The 24,341-nt window shown below is 45.7% G+C and overlaps 1 protein-coding gene across 1 annotated transcript in view; it reads right to left on the bottom strand.

Moving 5' to 3' along the window:
- LOC110509811 (regulator of G-protein signaling 3) overlaps window positions 1-24,341 on the bottom strand; it is a 229,537-nt gene that overhangs the window by 194,943 nt on the left and 10,253 nt on the right. Inside the window, exons 2-6 of the mRNA XM_036968257.1 lie at window positions 19,595-19,645; window positions 12,984-13,042; window positions 11,789-11,883; window positions 11,480-11,548; window positions 8,728-8,788 (exon numbers count right to left, since the gene is read on the bottom strand). Coding sequence (XP_036824152.1) covers window positions 8,728-8,788; window positions 11,480-11,548; window positions 11,789-11,883; window positions 12,984-13,042; window positions 19,595-19,645 — 335 coding nt within the window. The remainder of the gene's footprint in view (window positions 1-8,727; window positions 8,789-11,479; window positions 11,549-11,788; window positions 11,884-12,983; window positions 13,043-19,594; window positions 19,646-24,341) is intronic.

Below are 24,341 nucleotides of genomic sequence, written 5' to 3'. Positions count from 1 at the left end.
CAGCACTCCCCTGCTTTATCTACCCTACCAGCACTCCCATGCTCTGTCTACCCTACCAGCACTCCCCTGCTCTGTCTACCCTACCAGCACTCCCCTGCTCTATCTACCCTACCAGCACTCCCCTGCTCTGTCTACCCTACCAGCACTCCCCTGCTCTGTCTACCCTACCAGCACTCCCCTGCTCTATCTACCCTACCAGCACTCCCCTGCTCTATCTATCCTACCAGCACTCCCCTGCTCTATCTACCCTACCAGCACTCCCCTGCTCTATCTACCCTACCAGCACTCCCCTGCTCTGTCTACCCTACCAGCACTCCCCTGCTCTATCTACCCTACCAGCACTCCCCTGCTCTGTCTACCCTACCAGCACTCCCCTGCTCTATCTACCCTACCAGCACTCCCCTGCTCTGTCTACCCTACCAACACTCCCCTGCTCTGTCTACCCTACCAGCACTCACCTGCTCTATCTATCCTACCAGCACTCCCCTGCTCTGTCTACCCTACCAGCACTCCCCTGCTCTATCTACCCTACCAGTACTCCCCTGCTCTGTCTACCCTACCAGCACTCCCCTGCTCTATCTACCCTACCAGCACCCTACCAAATGATACGGACATATTCAATCTCTCCCTATCCCAGTTTGCTGTCCCCACTTGCTTCAAGATGTCCAACTGGTCACATTCAGAACATAACATTGTAAGGACTGTGCTTGTGCAAAATGTTGCTGTAAAAAAAACAGTGTGGCCAGCTCAAACGCTACCTATTGCGTCAATTGAAACTAGAGGTGCTAAATGAGCGTTTGAGCATACGCTGCAGGGACCACTGTAGAATTATCACACCCGTGTGTTGGTACGTGTCAAAGGGTTCAAATAATGGGAATCGGTTAATAATGTTCTTTTACATTCTGGGGATTTTTTTCCCAGTCCCACAAGAAAAGGAACAAAGCTCATATGCAAAGCCTTCACTGTCACTTGTTCTAGTGTCTGCCTCCCTGCCAGATGAAAATCTTTGCCAGTGTGTGTGTGTGTGTAGTCTAACTGCCCCTCCCCCTCCCGCCGAATCATAGTCTACCGTAGCCTACTGACGTTACAAGTGTGATTCAGAGAGAGATTTTTAATTAGAGAAGAACGGATGAACCTTTTCAACACTACTTAAGGACACTATAGTTATCACGTTTCACATTGGATTTATAAACTACAAAAAGGTAAGATGTGTTTTTATTTAAATTCAGGTGCCACTCTGCACAAACAAGTAATGGTTCTGTTCAGAACGAAACAATTGAAAGATCGTTTCGGTTCCAACCCCCAGTTTGACATTTCATTACAACAATGTCCATTGGTCGTAAGGTTAATGAGAAAAAGCAACAGGCACAAGCAAGAGTTTGAAAGAGTCGCAGAAGTCAAATGAAAGCAATCAATTCAGCGGGATTTAAGAGACAAGTGAATTTTGTACCCCTCAAACACAGGAAACAGACGGCTGAAAAATATATATCCTCAAGTGGGGGCGAGGCATGTGTGTTGCTACTATAATAAATATGAAATAAATAGAGAGAATTCTTCTTTCCACAGATTTAGAAACACACAAACACACACACCACTACCTTCTCTGGCTCCACATCCCCAGAGCAACGTACACACACACACACTTCTAAACAGAAGTTTAGCTCTTTCCAGCAGCTGATTACGTCCGCTTCACGAGCCAGATGTGTGTGTGTGTGTGTGTGTGTGTGTGTGTGTGTGTGTGTGTGTGTGTGTGTGTGTGTGTGTGTGTGTGTGTTATTGTGTGTGAATTCAATGAAATTCAATTAAATCCAAATGCCTCTTCTATTCTATATTAGGTTTAGTCATTGTTGTCCAAAGTGACTTACAGTCATGTGTGCTTACATGTTACGTATGGGAGGCCCCTGAAATCAAACCCAAAACCTTGGCAGTGCAAATAGCATGCTCTGCCAACTGAGCCATACAGGACCACACTTACACAGAATGCATTATTTTAACACTCAAGTGAAGCCTTCCTTCAAAAAGAAGCCAAACAAGTGAAATGGTTGGAAATATAATATGCTAAATATAATATGCTAAATATAATAGGTTATTCTAGCGCTAAGGTTAAAAGAGTATGAACCTAGTTTCCAGAGAAAACCTGTCAAATTCAATTAAATTCTTATGTTCTATGACTGAGTGGAATTATTTTGAATTGCACTGAATTAAATTCTATTTCCTGCACTCAAACTCAAATTCAAATTCAACATCAGGAGGGTATGGCCAATTCAATTTGAATTTTAACTCATTAGTTGAATGGGAGGCAATTTCAAATTTCTGAATTGAGCCCAACTCTGGTGCGTGCGAGCGCTCGTGTGTGAAAACCATGCAGCCGGGACATAGAGGAAGAGTTGACTCATAACCCATCTGATCACAGTCTCTATTAAGGGACATGACAATTCTACAATGCACAAAACACTCTGTCTCACTCTCCTCTCTCCCTCTTGCACACACACGCACGCGCTTACACACACACACACACACACACACACACAATACAGCAGCTAGCCTAGGTCTTCCTCCATCCAGTGAGAGGACAGAATGCAGAGTGTTCTATGTGCTGGTCTGCTCTCCCTGTGTCTTATTGAGGCTGTTCTAAGCCTGCAGTCTGAGCTCTATTGTAGTAAAGAGATGTGATTCCGTGGACTGTGACAATAATCGCTGGTTAAAGCATCTTATTTGAGTGGGCAGATTTCTACAGGCTGTGGGGCGAGGGGGGGAGTGAGGGGGAAGAGGGGAAGTGGGGGAGGGGAGACATGTACAGTACCATAAATCTAAGCACGGACTGTGCCACCACCGACTATTATGATGCCCATTAGACAAATAGAAACCAATGGGAGGGGAAGAGGGAGAGGGAGGGAGAGAGGGGGTGAGTGGGTGGGTGAGAGAACATAAGAGGGAATATATAGAGGGATGGGAGGAGAGAGATAAAGGGGGATAGATGAAGAAGAATAAAGCCAAGGAGTTGTGGAGGATGACAGTAGCAGGAGGGAGCTAAGAGATGAAAAGGAGAACTCCCAGTGACTCAGTGTTTAATCTCCTCATTAGCAACTTAAGCCAATTAAATATTCATTGGGATAAATGCCAGGCAGAAGCCTGTCCAAAAATCAGATTGTATTTGTTATTTCCTGAGACAGAGTTTGAAGGTAATGTGTGTGTGGCATGTTTAACTATTCTTGTTGGTCCCCACAAGGGCAAACGCTATTTCTAGAGAGAGAGAGAGAGAGAGAGAGAGAGAGAGAGAGAGAGAGAGAGAGAGAGAGAGAGAGAGAGAGAGAGAGAGAGAGAGAGAGAGAGAGAGAGAGAAGAGAGAGAGGAGAGAGAGAGAGAGAGAGAGAGAGAGAGAGAGAGAGAGAGAGAGAGAGAGAGAGAGAGAGAGAGAGAGAGAGAGAGAGAGAGAGAGAGAGAGAGAGAGAGAGAGAGAGAGAGAGAGAGAGAGAGAGAGAGAGAGAGAGAGAGAGAGAGAGAGAGAGAGAGAGAGAGAGAGAGAGAGAGAGAGAGAGAGAGAGAGAGAGAGAGAGAGAGAGAGAGAGAGAGAGAGAGAGAGAGAGAGAGAGAGAGAGAGAGAGAGAGAGAGAGAGAGAGAGAGAGAGAGAGAGAGTTTTGGTATGTACTATGTTAGTTGTTGTTGGGAGCAGCTTTGGTATGATCTGTGTTAGTTTGGTGCGTTGTCAGATAGAGCTTCTTTAATGTCTTGAGTTATTTTCTCAGGTTGTTGTGAAGTAGTTTGTATTATTGTGTTTCATTTGTTCCCAGGGGGGAAGGGGAAGGTACCAAGGGAGTGCTTAGGCAAGAGGCCCGCGGGCATACATATACCCGTAGTATATTCAATGTCTAGGCACACTAGGTAAGACCTGAGTGGACCACCACCTGTATTTTAGTTAGGGCACCAGGTGGTGCTAAATTAGATAGGTAGTGGGTAGGCAGGTTAGATAGGAGAGGGTAAGTTAGATAGGTAGTGGGTAGGCAGGTTAGATAAGAGAGGGTAAGTTAGATAGGTAGTGGGTAGGCAGGTTAGATAGGAGAGGGTAAGTTAGATAGGTAGTGGGTAGGCAGGTTAGATAAGAGAGGGTAAGTTAGATAGGTAGTGGGTAGGCAGGTTAGATAGGAGAGGGTAAGTTAGATAGGTAGTGGGTAGGCAGGTTAGATAGGAGAGGGTAAGTTAGATAGGTAGTGGGTAGGCAGGTTAGATAGGAGAGGGTAAGTTAGATAGGTAGTGGGTAGGCAGGTTAGATAGGAGAGGGTAAGTTAGATAGGTAGTGGGTAGGCAGGTTAGATAGGAGAGGGTAAGTTAGATAGGTAGTGGGTAGGCAGGTTAGATAAGAGAGGGTAAGTTAGATAGGTAGTGGGTAGACAGGTTAGATAGGAGAGGGTAAGTTAGATAGGTAGTGGGTAGGCAGGTTAGATAGGAGAGGGTAAGTTAGATAGGTAGTGGGTAGGCAGGTTAGATAGGAGAGGGTAAGTTAGATAGGTAGTGGGTAGGCAGGTTAGATAGGAGAGGGTAAGTAAGATAGGTAGTGGGTAGGCAGGTTAGATAGGAGAGGGTAGGTTAGATAGGTAGTGGGTAGGCAGGTTAGATAGGAGAGGGTAAGTTAGATAGGTAGTGGGTAGGCAGGTTAGATAGGAGAGGGTAAGTTAGATAGGTAGTGGGTAGGCAGGTTAGATAGGAGAGGGTAAGTTAGATAGGTAGTGGGTAGGCAGGTTAGATAGGATAGGGTAAGTTAGATAGGTAGTGGGTAGGCAGGTTAGATAGGAGAGGGTAGGTTAGATAGGTAGTGGGTAGGCAGGTTAGATAGGAGAGGGTAAGTTAGATAGGTAGTGGGTAGGCAGGTTAGATAGGAGAGGGTAGGTTAGATAGGTAGTGGGTAGGCAGGTTAGATAGGAGAGGGTAAGTTAGATAGGTAGTGGGTAGGCAGGTTAGATAGGAGAGGGTAAGTTAGATAGGTAGTGGGTAGGCAGGTTAGATAGGAGAGGGTAAGTTAGATAGGTAGTGGGTAGGCAGGTTAGATAGGAGAGGGTAAGTTAGATAGGTAGTGGGTAGGCAGGTTAGATAGGAGAGGGTAAGTTAGATAGGTAGTGGGTAGGCAGGTTAGAAACGAGAGGGGGACTTTGACATTTACTTTCTTTGCTTTGGTTCCGTCCGGCCCCTTTTCCCCATACTGCCGTGTGAAGGAATACATTCCTAGTAAACGGTAAATTCTCTGCCTTTTGTCATCCTTACTCGCACCTACAGTTCCATACCTCTTTCACTTCACGGGGAGTTGAGTTGTAGCGGGGTGTTGCGTTCCCTCTTCATAGAGGTGTGCGTAACAGGAGCTATGGTTAAGGTTAGGGTACGAGTTAGGGTTAGGTTTAGGGGTTAGGAAAAATAGGATTTTGAATGGGACTGACTTGTGTCCCCACAAGGTTAACCGTACAAGACTGTGTACAGAGCAAAAAATAAGAACCTCTTTTTTTAAAAGGTCTGTAGAAAAGACCTCAGAGTGGAGCAGCGTACTGCTGAGATGGGCTTGATCAAGCAAGATCACTTCACCTTTTGACTTTCAAGCAATCACACACCTGTCAGAAATTATCAAGACTATCCTGATAGGCTCATTCTCCATTCTAGTTTGTATTTAAAGCCAGTCAAGCCATTTCCAGTTTCGTTCCAGTTGTGTGCGTCCAAGTTAAGAGTAAGTTTGTTTCCTCTTTCCTTATTTGAGATATGTTACGTTCCCCAGTTTATGTGTTGTAGTTTGTGTTTGTGCATGTGTTTATTTCAGGAAATGGCTTCCTGAAATCCTCAAGCAGCTGATTGGTCGACTCCAGGGCTAATTGGAGAGCTGACCCCGCCCCCTCGTCAAGACACAGCTGTCTCTAGTTACATTCATTCTGAAGCTATATAAAAGCCAGTGTTCTGTTCAGGAGAGTGAGATTTTGGAGGTAGGGATTGCTGAGAGAGATTTTGCTAGAGATTTGCTCTGAGGTCATTGCAGAGCGATTGTTTGTGATAGAGAGTTTTGCTAGAGGTTGATCTTGCTGGGAGTTCATTGCTGGGAGTTTGTTGTTGCTATGTTCTGTGAGTTTGTTGCTCAGGTAGAGCTTATTTGATGTCCTTTGTTTTTTAGTTTGTTTGTGAAATTGTTTAATATTCTGTTTCATTTGTTCCTAGGGGGAAAGGGGAAGGCACCTTGGGAGTGCTTAGGCAAGAGGCCCGCGGGCATACATATACCCGTAGTATATTCATTGTCTAGGTACACTAGGTAAGACCTGGGCGGACCACCCCCTGTATTTTGGTTAGGGCACCAGGTGGTGCTAAATTAGGTAAGTGGTGGGTAGGCAGGTAAGATAGGAGAGGGGGGCTTTGAGATTTACTTTCTTTGCTTTGGTTCCGTCCAGCCCCTTTTCCCCATATTACCGTGTACAGGAATAAAGTCCTTGTAAAACGGTACCACATTCTGTCTGTTGTCATCCTTACTCACACCTACAGTCCATACCTCTTTCACTTCACAGAGAGTTTAGTTGTAGCAGGGTGTTGCGTTCCCTCTTCTTAGAGGCGTGCGTAACAGATATATTTATTGACTAGATCTATTTAATAGGTTTATCCTTATCACCTTTTATGTTATGCAACCTGCTCATCTGTTGCAGAACCACACACAAATCCAACTTTACCATGTCCAAACACAGGTCGTAGTTGGATGGAAATGATCCAACCAATATGTTGAATATAATCAATTGCGTTTATCAATCCGACTCCAATATGTTGAACAAATTGAACAGGCCCTGAAAGTCTCTGAAGGAATCTAGTCCAGGTAGCAAGCCTTACATCACATCTCAGTATGACTATAATGATCATGTGTCTAACATGGTCCGTTATGCAATTATTCTAGATGCTAATCCTGGCAACCAATGTTCTAGCATTAGTTTATTGAGGCAAGCAGATCAGAGATGTCAAGGTGGTACCTCAGCATGTGTATAGTGTAATTAACTATCAATAGACCTAAAATATAGGTTTTATAAACGGTTTACAATGTGAAGAGCAGTTGTGTGGGCACAGGGGGATGGGACACAGTTGGATAAATTAAGAATGAATGATTAAACTGCAAGTAGAGCTGAGGAAAACCCAGCAGTACTTTTATCTTCACTGACTCCTCTGTCGAAGACACTTTATCTGACATCAAATGCACGAATGCATTCTGCATGCATGTATGCCTGCAATTGTAAGAAAAGGTGTCAGAGGAATGGGAGACAAGCAAGAAGCTTGACAGGAGTTGTGGCCTGAAACAAAATGCTACGTGTTTACCATGTGCTGCCCAGCTGAGCGAAGCGGGAAATTGGCCCACTGGATCACTGAAGGCGTAAGAGGAGAGTGTGTTCTGGCAGCTCACACACAAGCTGACAACAGAAATTGCCTTCATACCTTGTCGCCTGGCAAATAAGAACTAAACACCTCTGCTGTCAACACAGTCCGTACTGGAATATACTCACCTGCTAAATCAGGGTGGTTTCTTGGTAGTCTTAAACAAATCTACTTTGAAACAAAAGTATGCATCTCACACACATGGTTATGGGCTTAAAAAAAGACACCTTTACCATGGCAGACAGAGTTGAAATGTATTGTACATGTAATGTACATTTTGAGTTTGCATCTCAATATTATACTTTGTATCCATCACAGAAGACTGAAATATGACAAATCCATTTGACATTAAAAAAAACGGGAATATCAAATTATTCCAAATATTAATAACATTCCACCCATGAGGCCACTAGAGGGCGATTTGGTCATTTAACTGCAGGAAAGGGCTCTGCTTCACAGAAGGAAAAACATCATTCTATGTATTGATTTGTACTAGTCCATAACATTCTCACCTGTGTACTTTACTTAACAGAAACAGTCCTTGCTATAGCTATATAGTTTGTCTCTTCTCCCAACAGCACCCTAACAGCAACTAGGTCTGTGGTGGGTTAGTCATGTCTGTGAGGGCAGTACTGATGTGTTGTAACACCCGAGGGAATGCACTAATGTATTTTGTGCTTTAACCATAAACATATGCAGTGGTAAAAAACAATGTGGTGGGGGGGGGGGGGGGGGGGGGGGTGCTGATCGCAATGAGTGAAGTAATGCTCCCTAAGCAAATTTTCCACAAAACGTAGGTAAACGCTCGTGCATTTAAATATGTTTACCCTCCACTACACCACCTCTTATATGGTTGTACCCCTAGATTAGAAGATCTTTACTACAGTAGGCTGAGGGCAGTGGTGACGTGTTGTTACACCCAAGGGACTGCCCTACATATCTATACTGTAACCATCGATGTACAGTATATATGGCTGTATCACTAGACTGAAGGGACTGAGGACAGTAGTGATGTGTTCTAACAGGAGGGACTGAGGACAGTAGGGATGTGTCCTAACTGGAGGGACTGAGGACAGTCGTGATGTGTTCTAACAGGAGGGACTGAGGACAGTCGTGATGTGTTCTAACAGGAGGGACTGAGGACAGTAGTGATGGGTTCACAGTGGCCACAGTGGTGTTTCTTGTGGATTAAGGCCATGGCCGCTCACTCACTCTGGGCTAAACAGGTCTTTTATGGTCTGGTGAACACAAACGCACACACACTCTGATAGAGGGAGTGAGCTAATGAGGAGGGTTACAGTGGTGTGTGGTGCAGTGGAGAGTAGAGGAATGTACAAAGAAGAACAACTAACCTTCACTGGGTCCATGAGGGATCTCACGCCAAAACTCATACACCCTAGAAGCTCACTCCTCCTAGAGAGAGAGAAAGAGAGAGAGAGATATTATCTCTATGGTCAAATTATGTGGTCCCTTCCTTATAGGCAGCAATCCTATCCCCACTGGAATTTTTTTGCTGTGACACACTGGTTTAGACATCAACACTACAGCATCCCACCCAGGTAATACTAGAGCACAGAGATGACGACCCCAGACATACAACACTCAGGGGTACTCACACAAACTGTATCCCTCACCCAGAGCGGTCCACGCAGATAATAACATGACATCTGATCATCATAACCTCATCATGTTTCTTACAGGGACTATATGAGCAGTAGGGAGATTGAGTAATTTAGCTTACGCTCTAATCCAAGTCGCCTTACAGGAGCAATTAAGGTTAAGTGCCTTGCTCAAGGGATATACTTTTCTATAGACTTTTCACCTAGTCAGCTCGGGGATTCAAACCAGTGAACTTTCGGTTACTGGCTCAACGCTCTTAACCGCTAGGCTACCTGCCGTCCTATGGTGTAGGCCGTTATGAAGTGTGCCAGCCACAGTGTTGGGACTGTATTGCAGACGGGTACTGTGCTGTGGAATAATAATAGAATAATATATGCTATTTAGCAGATGCTTTTATCCAAATCAACTTACAGTCATGCGTGCACACATTTTACGTACGGGTGGCCCCCAATCCTGGCGTTGCATGTGCCATGCTCAACCAACTGAGTCATACAGGACCAATGTGATTTGAGAGTAGTTCTGATCTGCCACTGGTACTGTTGACTTATTTAACAGGCCCTGTGTCTGAGATGGGCTGACTTAAAAACTGTTATCCCTAGTGACACACTGCCCTAAAGATGGAGAGTCACACTTTGGGGACAAAATTGAAGCGTGAGTAGTAGCTCTGGAGTGCAGGATTTATCTCCTTCTTTCTGACACACATACTAGGGTTGAATGGCAGGAACCCGGTTACCGAGATTTACCGGGATTTATCGTCCAAAACCACTCCCTTTTCCCGGGATAAATAACTGTGAGAAACCGGTACATTATAGTAAATGATTTATATGAACAGCATGAGTGAAATGGAACTGTTAAATTATATGCCATGTCTCAATCTGGCTTCTCTACGGCCTCTGCATGATGAATCACAGATCAGGGTGGGGACAGACAGCCCATCTCAGTATGGAGCGCAGATCACAATGCACTTTTTTCCTTGTGACAGATAGATCTGCATTTACTGCAGCATAGCCTATACTACAGTAATATAAAGACTGAATGAACGTCTAATTTACCCATCTCCATCTGTCTTTCATGGGTCATCTTGTTCTTTAACTCCAGCTTCAGAGGTTTAAAACAGCTTGTCACTTGACACTGGTTTAGACATCAACACTACAGCATCCCACCCAGGTAATACTAGAGCACAGAGATGACAACCCCAGACATACAACACTCAGGGGTACTCACACTATATCCCTCACCCAGAGCGGTCCACGCAGATAATAACATGACATCTGATCATCATAACCTCATCATGTTTCTTACAGGGACTATATGAGCAGTAGGGAGATTGAGTAATTTAGCTTACGCTCTTATCCAAGTTGCCTTACAGGAGCAATTAAGGTTGAGTGCCTTGCTCAAACGAACAGCTACAGACCTTTCACCTAGTCGGCTCGGGCAATCCAACTATTGTCCTTTCAATAGTGCATAACATTGGAAAATTCATCCGACCATAAGCCATGTCCTTAACATTGACCCTGTTATAACCAAGGCTAGTAAAGGAAAGAAGGCGAGAGTAACTCCAGACACACAGCCGCAGCCTCTGCATCAATTATAAAGGGCAGCTTTGCACTTCAACCGGAGCTGACAGTTGTGTGTGTGTGTGTGTGTGTGTGTGTGTGTGTGTGTGTGTGTGTGTGTGTGTGTGTGTGTGTGTGTGTGTGTGTGTGTGTGTGTGTGTGTGTGTGTGTGATAATGCTGATAAGTAGAAGCTGAGGGATATGCATTCCTTCAACATTCCTCATCAAAAATCTAAAACCCTTTAAATAACTCAAATGAATCACTATTATCGTTATCTTCATCGTTCTGTTCCATTCTTGCCATGGCGCCATGAGGTTGCCTAGGCAGAGAGTTCCTGTAAATGTATATATATTTGTTGTTTTTGTTAAAAAAATGTATCAACAATTTCATGGTTGTAAGCTTAGTATTGATTATTTATATATATATCAATTCAATGGAGTCATATGACTAGCAAGTCCGTTCGTTTGGTCAAGATAACCTAATGGCTAGCTAGCTTTTGTTTTTATCTGCAACTTTAGCTAGATGACACAGCCTGCATCAGAGGAGCTGGGGATGGCATGGGCTGGCTTGATGTTCCTGACCTGTCCCCCCCCACTCTGCTGGATGTGACCACTGATTCCCCCTACTCAAGCCTGCATCAGGGCATCAGAGGAGCTGAGAACAGCGTGGCAGAGGAGAGTGCTGAGGGGGGAGAATGAAGGCTCTTGACTGACTTTCAGGAAACTGTTGCAGGCTTGGCCTATGTGCATCCCACCGGAGTTGGATGTGATCTGGACGCAGCATCCTCTGTTGAAGACCATTGTCCAGCCCAAGAACTACATGTCCTTTTTTTAAGCATCTTTTAGATTTTCTGTATAAATATTTTATTATCATGATCATCATCATCATCATCATCATCATCATCATCACCATGCCATTGATTGATACCTTGAGATTTGGTCACAGTTCCACATGGTGAACAGTAGCCTTTTATGATGTTGCTCCTCAGTGATGACACTGAAAACAACAGAAACACCATCCATCAATTCCTAGGGGCCTATCGCAAACTAATACAGTATAATGGCAATTAATATCAATTGAAAGCACCTGAGGCATGAGTGATAACAACAACAACAAAAAAAGTCACACACACAGACAAATGCAAATTCACAGATGGATGAAAATATGTTCTTGAAAATCGAAATGTTAGTGTTGTGGCCAGTACTTGAGATAGTATACTAAAATATTTGGGCTCACAAGTAAAAGGTTTCCATGAAGATGGGGCACTTGGAGTCCGGCACCATCTTAGTCTTCTGTCTGCCTCCAGGGTCATCATCGGGTACCACACCCAACTGAGAAAGAAGACATTTAAATTACATTTGCCTAATTTAGCAGACCCTCTTACCCAGAGTGACTTACAGTTAGTGCATTCATCTGAAGATAGCTAGGTGGGACAACCACATATCACAGTCAGAGTAAGTACATTTTTCCTCAAGGTAGCTAGAGTCAAAGTCTAGTAAAACAAAAAAGGAAAGTGCAAGGCATTCTTTTCTTTTTTTGGGGGGGGGGGGTTGGGTGAGAAGGGTGTTGTGGGATTATTTATTTACTTTTTGAAGAGGTAGGGTTTCAGATGTTTCAGAAGATGGACAGGGACTCTGCTGTCCTAGCTCAGGGGGAAGCTGGTTCCACCATTGGGGTGCCAGGACAGAGGAGAGCTTGGACTGGGCTGAGCGGGAGCTGCCCTCCCTTAAGTGTGGGAGAACCAAGAGACCAGAGGTGGCAGGACGAGTACTCTGGTTGGGGTGTGAGAGTTCCAATCAAACCAGCAGTATGGTATTGATGCACTTCCTAATTTCCTTCATAATATGATTCAATATAATCACATTTGTGTGGACAGTACTTGCATAGGACAGTATTTCGTAAACAAAGACTCTTCATGAGCGTTGCGTTGGTGGGCTTGGACTGGGATTTCCAGACTGAGACTGACTAACGTTGTATTCACATCGGCATATACTCTGTGTAGACACAGAGAGTGGAAGACTAGAGCTGTCACTCTATGTTACTGAGGGTAACCTAGCAGATAGCTCAGAGTCTGTGACAGCGCAGTACGTCCTCCGCGTCTGTCTCCTAAACCCTCGCACACACACACAGACACATGCACGCACACACACAATATAATACAGCCGGCACTAATCCGTCTGCCCTGTGCCAAGGTCTGCTGAGAGATGAAATCTGAACAAACAGGAAATGTAAATCCAGCCTTAACGAGGGGTTATGACTTCTGCTATTAGTTTAGCAGACCCGCTGTGTGTGTGGGGGGGTGGGGGGGTTCTTCCAGTCCAGCATTAACACACCTGATTAAACTAATCTGAGTCTAGATTGAATACCATGACTAGTTGATTGGGCTGGAACCAAAGCATGCACACGCTGCCGTGGAGGCAGTGTCACATACCTTAACATACGAGTCACATGTGGCGTGTTTCTTTCCCATAAGGCTCTTTGCCTCCATAACTGTGGGTACAAGATTGGGTATGTAGAAATGAATAATTCACAACAAACAATGAAATACCATCAGGACAATAAAGGGGACACATTTGTTGTGTGACTGGTCTCTGGTATTCAGTGAACCTACATGTATGATGTATGAGGTTAGGGCGATGGAAGAGGTAGAATTACACCCTTTGATATCATAAGGAACACAGTATATAAACCAAATCATAAAATGGTTTGAGATTGAGATTTAAGACTGAGATACATTGAATTTAATCCAGGCCTAGATCCTCTTCCACTGGTGCACAGTGAGGTTGAAACTATATGTGTGTGTGTGTGAGGGCACTAGGTGACATGTCCCACTTTACCTCCCCACTGCTGCAACACAACCTCCACTTTACCTCCCCACTGCTGCAACACAACCTCCACTTTACCTCCCCACTGCTGCAACACAACCTCCACTTTACCTCCCCACTGCTGCAACACAACCTCTACTTTACCTCCCCACTGCTGCAACACAACCTCCACTTTACCTCCCCACTGCTGCAACACAACCTCCACTTTACCTCCCCACTGCTGCAACACAACCTCCACTTTACCTCCCCACTGCTGCAACACAACCTCTACTTTACCTCCCCACTGCTGCAACACAACCTCCACTTTACCTCCCCACTGCTGCAACACAACCTCCACTTTACCTCCCCACTGCTGCAACACAACCTCCACTTTACCTCCCCACTGCTGCAACACAACCTCCACTTTACCTCCCCACTGCTGCAACACAACCTCCACTTTACCTCCCCACTACTGCAACACAACCTCCACTTTACCTCCCCACTGCTGCAACACAACCTCTACTTTACCTCCCCACTGCTGCAACACAACCTCCACTTTACCTCCCCACTGCTGCAACACAACCTCTACTTTACCTCCCCACTGCTGCAACACAACCTCCACTTTACCTCCACACTGCTGCAGCACAACCTCCACTTTACCTCCCCACTGCTGCAACACAACCTCCACTTTACCTCCCCACTGCTGCAACACAACCTCCACTTTACCTCCCCACTGCTGCAACACAACCTCCACTTTACCTCCCCACTGCTGCAACACAACCTCTACTTTACCTCCCTACTGCTGCAACACAACCTCCACTTTACCTCCCCACTGCTGCAACACAACCTCCACTTTACCTCCCCACTACTGCAACACAACCTCCACTTTACCTCCCCACTACTGCAACACAACCTCCACTTTACCTCCCCACTGCTGCAACACAACCTCCACTTTACCTCCCCACTACTGCAACACAACCTCCACTTTACCTCCCCACTGCTGCAACACAACCTCTACTTTACCTCCCCACTGCTGCAACACAACCTCCACTTTACCTCCCCACTGCTGCAACACAACCTCTACTTTACCTCCCCACTGCTGCAACACAACCTCCACTTTACCTCCACACTGCTGCAGCACAACCTCCACTTTACCTCCCCACTGCTGCAACACAACCTCCACTTTACCTCCCCACTGCTGCAACACAACCTCCACTTTACCTCCCCACTGCTGCAACACAACCTCCACTTTACCTCCCCACTGCTGCAACACAACCTCTACTTTACCTCCCCACTGCTGCAACACAACCTCCACTTTACCTCCCCACTGCTGCAACACAACCTCCACTTTACCTCCCCACTACTGCAACACAACCTCCACTTTACCTCCCCACTACTGCAACACAACCTCCACTTTACCTCCCCACTGCTGCAACACAACCTCCACTTTACCTCCCCACTGCTGCAACACAACCTCCACTTTACCTCCCCACTGCTGCAACACAACCTCCACTTTACCTCCCCACTGCTGCAACACAACCTCCACTTTACCTCCCCACTGCTGCAACACAACCTCTACTTCACCTCCCCACTGCTGCAACACAACCTCCACTTTACCTCCCCACTGCTGCAACACAACCTCCACTTTACCTCCCCACTACTGCAACACAACCTCCACTTTACCTCCCCACTACTGCAACACAACCTCCACTTTACCTCCCCACTGCTGCAACACAACCTCCACTTTACCTCCCCACTGCTGCAACACAACCTCCACTTTACCTCCCCACTGCTGCAACACAACCTCCACTTTACCTCCCCACTGCTGCAACACAACCTCCACTTTACCTCCCCACTGCTGCAACACAACCTCCACTTTACCTCCCCACTGCTGCAACACAACCTCCACTTTACCTCCCCACTGCTGCAACACAACCTCCACTTTACCTCCCCACTGCTGCAACACAACCTCCACTTTACCTCCCCACTGATGCAACACAACCTCCACTTTACCTCCCCACTGCTGCAACACAACCTCCACTTTACCTCCCCACTGCTGCAACACAACCTCCACTTTACCTCCCCACTGCTGCAACACAACCTCCACTTTACCTCCCCACTGCTGCAACACAACCTCCACTTTACCTCCCCACTGCTGCAACACAACCTCCACTTTACCTCCCCACTGCTGCAACACAACCTCCACTTTACCTCCCCACTGCTGCAACACAACCTCCACTTTACCTCCCCACTGCTGCAACACAACCTCTACTTTACCTCCCCACTGCTGCAACACAACCTCCACTTTACCTCCCCACTGCTGCAACACAACCTCCACTTTACCTCCCCACTACTGCAACACAACCTCCACTTTACCTCCCCACTGCTGCAACACAACCTCCACTTTACCTCCCCACTGCTGCAACACTGCTGCAACACAACCTCCACTTTACCTCCCCACTGCTGCAACACAACCTCCACTTTACCTCCCCACTGCTGCAACACAACCTCTACTTTACCTCCCCACTGCTGCAACACAACCTCCACTTTACCTCCCCACTGCTGCAACACAACCTCCACTTTACCTCCCCACTGCTGCAACACAACCTCTACTTTACCTCCCCACTGCTGCAACACAACCTCTACTTTACCTCCCCACTGCTGCAACACAACCTCCACTTTACCTCCCCACTGCTGCAACACAACCTCCACTTTACCTCCCCACTGCTGCAACACAACCTCTACTTTACCTCCCCACTGCTGCAACACAACCTTTAATCTGCAGCAGCAGTGGTGACATATTATTTCAGAGAGTGTGCTGCACTGGTGGGTGTCACCGTGCCGGGGACACTGTGTGTGTGTGTGTGTGTGTGTGTGGGTGTGTGTGTGTGTGTGTGTGTGTGTGTGTGTGTGTGTGTGTGTGTGTGTGTGTGTGTGTGTGTGTGTGTGTGTGTGTGTGTGTGTGTGTGTGTGTGTGTGTGCGCACACGCAGCCTGGCCTCTGACTTGAGCTGGGTTGACATTTGTTCCCTTTGTGTTTTCCCTTTAGGCTGCACAATGACTCTCCACCACAGCCACACAAATTAGAGAGCAAACAGCAAACAGCAACAGAGAAACAGAGAGTGAGGAGAACTAGATGCCAGTGAAAAATAGCTTGGCAGTAAGGCAGAAACCATACAGAAACCCCACTATGATTTGCATAAAGAGCTGCACAATTCTCATATAAAGCACAATTTATATTCTACAGTGCCCTTCGTAATTATTGGGACAGTGAAGCAGTTTTTCTTCTTTTTGGCACTATACTCCAAAGGTTATTCCCCCATTTTAGGACACAATGACTATGGGGTTTAAGATCACACTGTCATCTTTCATTTGAGGGAATATTCATCCATATCGGGTGAACCGTTTAGAAATTACAGCAGTTTTTGTACATAGTCCCCCCATTTTAGGGCACCAAAGGTACTGGACAAATTCACTTATTTGTGTATTAATGTTGTAAAAAGTAAATTACTTGATCCCATATCCGTAGCACACAATGACTACATCAAGCTTGTGACTCTAAAAATGTGTTGGATGCATTTTCTGTTTGGTTTGGTTGTGTTATAGATTATATTGTGCCCAATTGAAATTAATGGTAAATAATGTATTGTGTAATTTTGGAGTCACTTTTATTGTAAATAATTATAGAATTTGTTTCTAAAAACTTTTACATTAATGTGGATGCCACCATGATTACAGATCATCTTGAATGAATTGTGAATAATGATAAGTGAGAAAGTTACAGACGCTCAAATATATTGTACAAAATATTGTATATTGTACCCAAACAATTTGAAATTCTACTTTTAAAAATCCACCTCTCTAAAAACAAGTCTCTCACCGTTGCCGCCTGCTATAGACCACCCTCTGCCCCCAGCTGTGCTCTGGACACCATATGTGAACTGATTGCCCCCCATCTATCTTCAGAGCTCGTGCTGCTAGGTAACCTAAACTGGAACAGGCTTAACACCCCAGCCATCCTACAATCTAAACTTGATGCCCTCAATCTCACACAAATTATCAATGAACCTACCAGGTACCTCCCCAAAGCCTTAAACACGGGCACCCTCATAGATATCATCCTAACCAACTTGCCCTCTAAATACACCTCTGCTGTCTTCAACCAAGATCTCAGCGATCACTGCCTCATTGCCTGCATCTGTAATGGGTCAGCGGTCAAACGACCTCCACTCATCACTGTCAAACGCTCCCTGAAACACTTCAGCGAGCAGGCCTTTCTAATCGACCTGGCCGGGGTATCCTGGAAGGATATTGATCTCATCCCGTCAGTAGAGGATGCCTGGATATTTTTTTTAAATGCCTTCCTAACCATCTTAAATAAACATGCCCCATTCAAGAAATTTAGAACCAGGAACAGATATGGTTCTCCCCAGACCTGGCATTTTTCTACGGCTGGCCATGCTTTCCAACTGGCTACTCCTATCCCGGTCAACAGCACTGCACCCCCCACAGCAACTTGCCCAAGCCTTCCCCATTTCTCCTTCTCCCAAATCCGTTCAGCTGATGTTCTGAAAGAGCTGCAAAATCTGGACCCCTACAAATCAGCTGGGCTAGACAATCTGGACCCTTTCTTTCTAAAATTATCTGCCAAAATTGTTGCCACCCTTATTACTAGCCTGTTCAACCTCTCTTTCGTGTCGTCTGAGATCCCCAAAGATTGGAAAGCAGCTGCGGTCATCCCCCTCATATCTATCCTCCCAAGCCTTTCTAAGGTCTTCGAAAGCCAAGTCAACAAACAGATTACCGACCATTTCGAATCTCACCATACCTTCTCTGCTATGCAATCTGGTTTCAGAGCTGGTCATGGGTGCACCTCAGCCACGCTCAAGGTCATAAACGATATCTTAACCGCCATCGATAAGAAACATTACTGTGCAGCCGTATTCATTGATCTGGCCAAGGCTTTCGACTCTGTCAATCACCACATCCTCATCGGCAGACTTGACAGCCTTGGTTTCTCAAATGATTGCCTCGCCTGGTTCACCAACTACTTCTCTGATAGAGTTCAGTGTGTCAAATCGGAGGGTCTGCTGTCCGGACCTCTGGCAGTCTCTATGGGGGTGCCACAGGGTTCAATTCTTGGACCGACTCTCTTCTCTGTATACATCAATGAGGTCGCTCTTGCTCTGATCCACCTCTACGCATACGACACCATTCTGTATACTTCTGGCCCTTCTTTGGACACTGTGTTAACTACCCTCCAGGCAAGCTTCAATGCCATACAACTCTCCTTCCGTGGCCTCCAATTGCTCTTAAATACAAGTAAAACTAAATGCATGCTCTTCAACCGATCGCTACCTGCACCTGCACCTGTACATAGCCCACCTATAATTTAGCCCAAAGAACTACCTCTTTCCCTACTGTATTTAATTAATTAATTTATTTTGCTCCTTTGCACCCCATTATTTGTATTTCTACTTTGCACATTTTTCCATTGCAAATCTACCATTCCAGTGTTTTACTTGCTATATTGTATTTACTTTGCCACCATGGCCTTTTTTTGCCTTTACCTCCCTTATCTCACCTCATTTGCTCACATCGTGTATAGACTTGTTTATACTGTATTATTGACTGTATGTTTGTTTTACTCCATGTGTAACTCTGTGTCGTTGTATGTGTCGAACTGCTTTGCTTTATCTTGGCCAGGTCGCAATTGTAAATGAGAACTTGTTCTCAACTTGCCTACCTGGTTAAATAAAGGTGAAATAAATAAAAATAAAATATATATATATTACCCCCAAGACATCCATACCTCTCACCATTACAAGAACAGGGGAGGCTAGCATTTTGGAGGGGGAGGGTATGATATTTGTGCATCTGTAACTTTACTTTTTACTAATAAGTGAATTTGTCCCAATTCTTTTGGTGCCCTAAAATGGGGGGACTATGTACACAATTACATTTCCATACGGTTAACCCGATATGGATGAAAATACCCTCAAATTAAAGCTGTCAGAATCCTAACTTTTGGAGTATAGAGCCGAAAGAAGAAATAATGCTTTACCGTCCCAGTAACTACAGAGGGCATAGTATATTCTGTGAATGAACTTACCATGTTCATAAGTGCCCCACTATCAAACCTATTTAACCATGTTAAAAGAAGACAACTGTTTTACATGTCTGTGGTGGAGTTGACAACATGGAGCCTGCTGACGGGAGGATGACATCCTGGTACTCACCATGGACGATAAGGAGTCCATCCTCTGGGATGATTGACAGCTTCAGCTGACCTATAGGCAGAGAGCAGACAAGAAGAGATTCCTAATGATTAGGTCAAACATAGTGGTACATCCATGTGCAACTGTGTTAGCGTCCTCTAGTCTAGTCCAGAACAATATGTGTGCTTAATCGGTAGGCTTAATAGACGTAAATACATTGTATAACCTTGAGCATAAATATTTGCTTTTATGAATCTCTGGATTTCCTTTTTGCATCTCCAGGATCTGAGATAAGAATATTTCCTGTGTAGTGTGGAAGGAAGATGGAGGGGGGGGGGACATTGCCTTGCTGATTACACACACAGAAGAGATCTGCACTGTCATTAACACAAGTAACTCAGTGTTGTATTGTGTTCTTGACTTAAACAGGATAGGTGCTGGGAGCTGGCAGTGCCCACACCCAAAGTAAACAGAATTGGCAGAGTTTGCAATCAATCTACGGTTGCTGTGTCCTGGGGCTTTGTGTGTTAGCATATCAACCATGCTGCTATTTACCCTGTGTGATATTGACTTTGGCACTGTAGCTAAACCCTACCCACCCCCATTATTATGTAAAGATGGGATTGGACCAGCTAGGTATGACACTGGCCCAGTGTGCCTAGTGATGTTTGAGATTCCCACACTGAAGTTGGCATGGCTTTCTAGTAAGACTACTGTATTTGTCCTTGAATATCTAGCTGGAAACACTGTTTAAGCATGTGGTGGGTCACTAGAAGGGAGGTTAAGTGGGTCAGAATCTCAAAACGTTGAGAACTATGGGTTGGGGAGCGTTGAGGAAACTAAGGTAAAGCACGGTCATGGAAGGGAAGAAGGAGGTATTTCCAAGACAGGGGTAAGTACCAGGACAGGGAGGGGATAGAAGGAGTGCAGTTTACCAGGACAGAGAGCAACTGTAGCTTTTTAGAAATGAAGGGCACAGCCTGAGAGACAGGGAGTGAATTAATAGAGCTTGGCAGACGAGGGAGCATTGAGCTTGGTGCATTACACCCCACAGACCCCGATGCTACACTGCTTTACACAGAGAGGGCACACACGCACATACACACAGACACACAGACACACACATACAAATCACATAACAGTGTTTTATAACACCTTGAGGAATCTTATTTACACCAAACCCTGTTTTGGCTTTGTGCACCTGCAAATCAAATATCACTTATTGTTCTTTATTTCTGAACAGTGCCTGCTTTAAATGCTGAATAGTACACAGCCCATTAGAGGGCTTGAAATAATTCAGCTGAAGGTGAGAAAGCAGTAAACCTAAACACATTAGCTTTAAAGATCAACAACAGGTGGTGAAAGTCCTAATGCTGGAATGAGGTTAGCTAAGGAGCTGCTAAGTGAGGTTTGGACAGAATGGAGGAAACACCAGCTGGCTATAACAACAGAATGAGATTTAAATATGATCTCAAATAGACCCAGTAGTCAACCAGGTGATTGTTGTGTAAGAAAACATAAAGAAGCCTTAACTGGCTCAATCAAACTGAGTCACCTATTCCCAAAACAGACAATGGGAGTTCCAGGCAATGGGAGTTCCAGGCAATGGGAGTTCCAGGCAATAGGAGTTCCAGGCAATGGGAGTTCCAGGCAATGGGAGTTCCAGCACACTACAAGATGGCATTACTCTCAATGTCATCACGTGGCCAATCAATGACTAATCAGAAATTACAAGGATTCACATACCGTATACTTTCATTTAATCTCATGAGCTGTTACGAAGTCTGTAGGAATTCCCTGGTTGAAACAGGTTAAACAGTAAAGGAAATAAAGAGAGGAGGAGTTCAATGCTTAGCCAACTGTATGTGCATGCCTGGGGTAGTAGGAGTAATGCCATCTCCTGCGCTGTCTGTGTCCGTGGCAGCAGTGTGGAGCTACTGGAGCGTTGTTCAATAGCCTGCCATGATGTTAGGGTGGTGGGAGGTCAGAGGGAAAGACCCAGTGTCTGGCGCCAACCAGTCCAGAGAAGAGAACTGTGCTCGGGGCAGAGATAACGGGAGAGACTGGAGACAATGGGAACGCATCTGATGCACCTGTCACTGGCATGCCAGTCTCCATAGTGAAGGACTGAAACTGGTAGAGGGTAGGAGACAGGAAGAGACGGGGAGACACAGAACGACACTGGAACTGGGAGACATTGAGAGAGACTGGGAGAGAAGTTGAGAGACAGAAGGGGAGACTAGGAGAGACTGTGACAGAAATAAAAATGGGTCAGACTAGGAAAGCCTGACAACAATGGGCATCTATCCTTTTGGCATACCAGCTCCCAGCTCATGTCACACAGAGCAGAACCCAGCCACAGTACCAGAGCCAGGATAGAGGACAAAGGGAGTTCAGAGACAACAATGGCTTGGACAACACTACAGAGTTTCAACTTTATTCAATCAAACAATCAATCAAATGTATTTATAAACCTCTTTTTACATCAGCAGATGTCACAAAGTGCTTATACAGAAACCTAGAGGGCAATTGGTGTTGCAGCGAAGGTGAATAAAACACTGAACATATAACATCCACATGGGTCACAATGCGCAGTTACACTAAATACAATGAGCTAGTACATCATGTCATAGGGTCGACAGCCTTCAATATAAATATACTCAGTCGGCCTACTAGTGATCAGCATTAGCAGCAGCACAAAAGTATAGCAAGCCAAAGTTGCCTAATAAGTAAGGTGCTCTGTGCATTCTTAGAATGTCTAGTCAACAAAATATCAACAATGTGCTGACAAAACATCTTCAACGTCATCATCTTCCTCATCAACAACATATTACCATCGTCATCCCCAGCCGGCGCATAGTTCTTCTTTGTGGAGAATAAGGACAAAACCCTGCATCTGTGCATCGACTACTGAGGTCTCAGCGACATCACGGTGAAGAAACGCAACCCGCTACCTCACATCTCCTCGGCCTTCGAGCTGCTCCAGGGGGGCACCGTGTTCTCCAAGCTGGACCTACCGAACGCCTACCACCTGGTGCGCAACATATTAAACCGGTTCGTCTTCGTCTACCTCGATGACATCCTCTTCTTCTCCCACTCCACCCAAGAACATGCTCCACGTCCGACAGGTTCTGCAAAGAACCCATTACTCCTGCCAATAATCGACCAATTAGTCTACTCCCTACACTCAGTAAGATATTGGAGGGTATTGTGAGTAGACAAATGTGGGAGTACATGGAAAATAATGATCTGATTACAGCCAATCAGCATGCTTATCGCAGAAACCATTCCACTACCACTGCATTGGTTGACATGACTGACCAGTGGCTCAATGCTATGGATAATGGCAAATTAGTAGGTGTACTATTTTTAGATTTCAGTGCAGCATTTGATTTAGTGGATCATGAAATAATTTTGACAAAATTGATGCATTATGGTTGTTAGGAGGTAGCATTGAATTTATACAGTCATATCTAACTGACAAGAAACAGTCCACCTATATCAATGGTACATTTTCTTCCCCTAATGTGTTAAACTGTGGAATACCTCAGGGCACTTACACGGTTTGTGCACAAAACAAGACTCCTCAGCAAGCTCCGGCTGGTCTCCTCCAACCTCTGCCTGTCTCTCACCATCCCTGATCTCACATTTCCCTGGTCTTTGTCACGGGTCTCCCCTGTCTGATGGCAACACCGCCATCGTGACTGTGGTGGATCGGTTTTCCAAAGCCACCTACTTAATTCCTCTCCCCAAACTACCCTCTGCCAAAGAGACTGCCCAGCTCATGGTGCAGCACGTCTTCCGGATCCATGGACTACCAGTTGACATGGTCTCTGACCGGGGCCCTCAGTTCTCGTCCCGGTTCTGGAAGGCATTCTTCACCCTCATTGGGTTGTCGGCCAGCCTGTCCTCCGGGTTACACCCCCAGTCCAATGGCCAGTCGGAGCCATCCAACCAAGACCTAGAGACTACCTTGCGCTGCCTGGTCTCAGCCAACACCACCTGGAGCCAGCAGCTTGTGTGAGTCGAATACGGTTGCAACATCCTTCCCTGCTCTGCCACAGGCCTTTCACCTTTTGAGTGTTCCCTGAGGTATCAGCCCCCTCTCTTTCTTGAGCAGGAAGAAGAGGTCGGCATACCTTCTGCCCAGATGTTTGTCCTCCGCTGTCTGCCCTCCTCAAGACCACCTCGAAGTATCGAAGACAAGCGGCTCGCCACCGGACCCCGGCTCCCCGGTATCATCTCGAGAAGAAGGTATGGCTGTCCACCTGGGATCGGCCCCTCTGGGTGGAATCCTGCAAACTCTCCCCCCGGTTTATCGTCCCGTTTCCCATCTCCAGAATCATTAGCCCGCTGCTGTTCATCTGCTGTTGCCCCGTACCCTTCGTATACATCCTACCTTTCATGTGTCCAGAGTTAAACCCATGTCTCACAGGCCTTTGTCTCCTGTTTCCAGTATACCCGTATTCTTGGTTTGTCTGTTGCCAGTTCGTTTTGTCCTTAAAACCTACCAGGGTTTGTTTCCCTGCTCCTGACTGTTTTCCTGCTCCTGTTTTCTAGTCCTTCCCGGTTTTGACCATTCTGCCTGCCCTGACCCTGAGACAGCCTGCCATTCTGGACCCTTTACACCCTTTCTAGATTATTGACCCCTGCCTGCCTTGACCTGTCGTTTGCCCCTATGGTTGTAATAAACTCTTGTTACTTCTACATTGTCTACATCTGGGTCTTACCTAAACGTGATAGGATGTGTCAGTTCTCAAAATGGCTG

The sequence above is a fragment of the Oncorhynchus mykiss genome, chromosome Y, assembly GCF_013265735.2.
Source record: "Oncorhynchus mykiss isolate Arlee chromosome Y, USDA_OmykA_1.1, whole genome shotgun sequence".
In the NCBI taxonomy this organism is placed as follows: Eukaryota; Metazoa; Chordata; class Actinopteri; order Salmoniformes; family Salmonidae; genus Oncorhynchus; species Oncorhynchus mykiss.
This window is presented reverse-complemented; position numbering and strand designations above follow the sequence as displayed.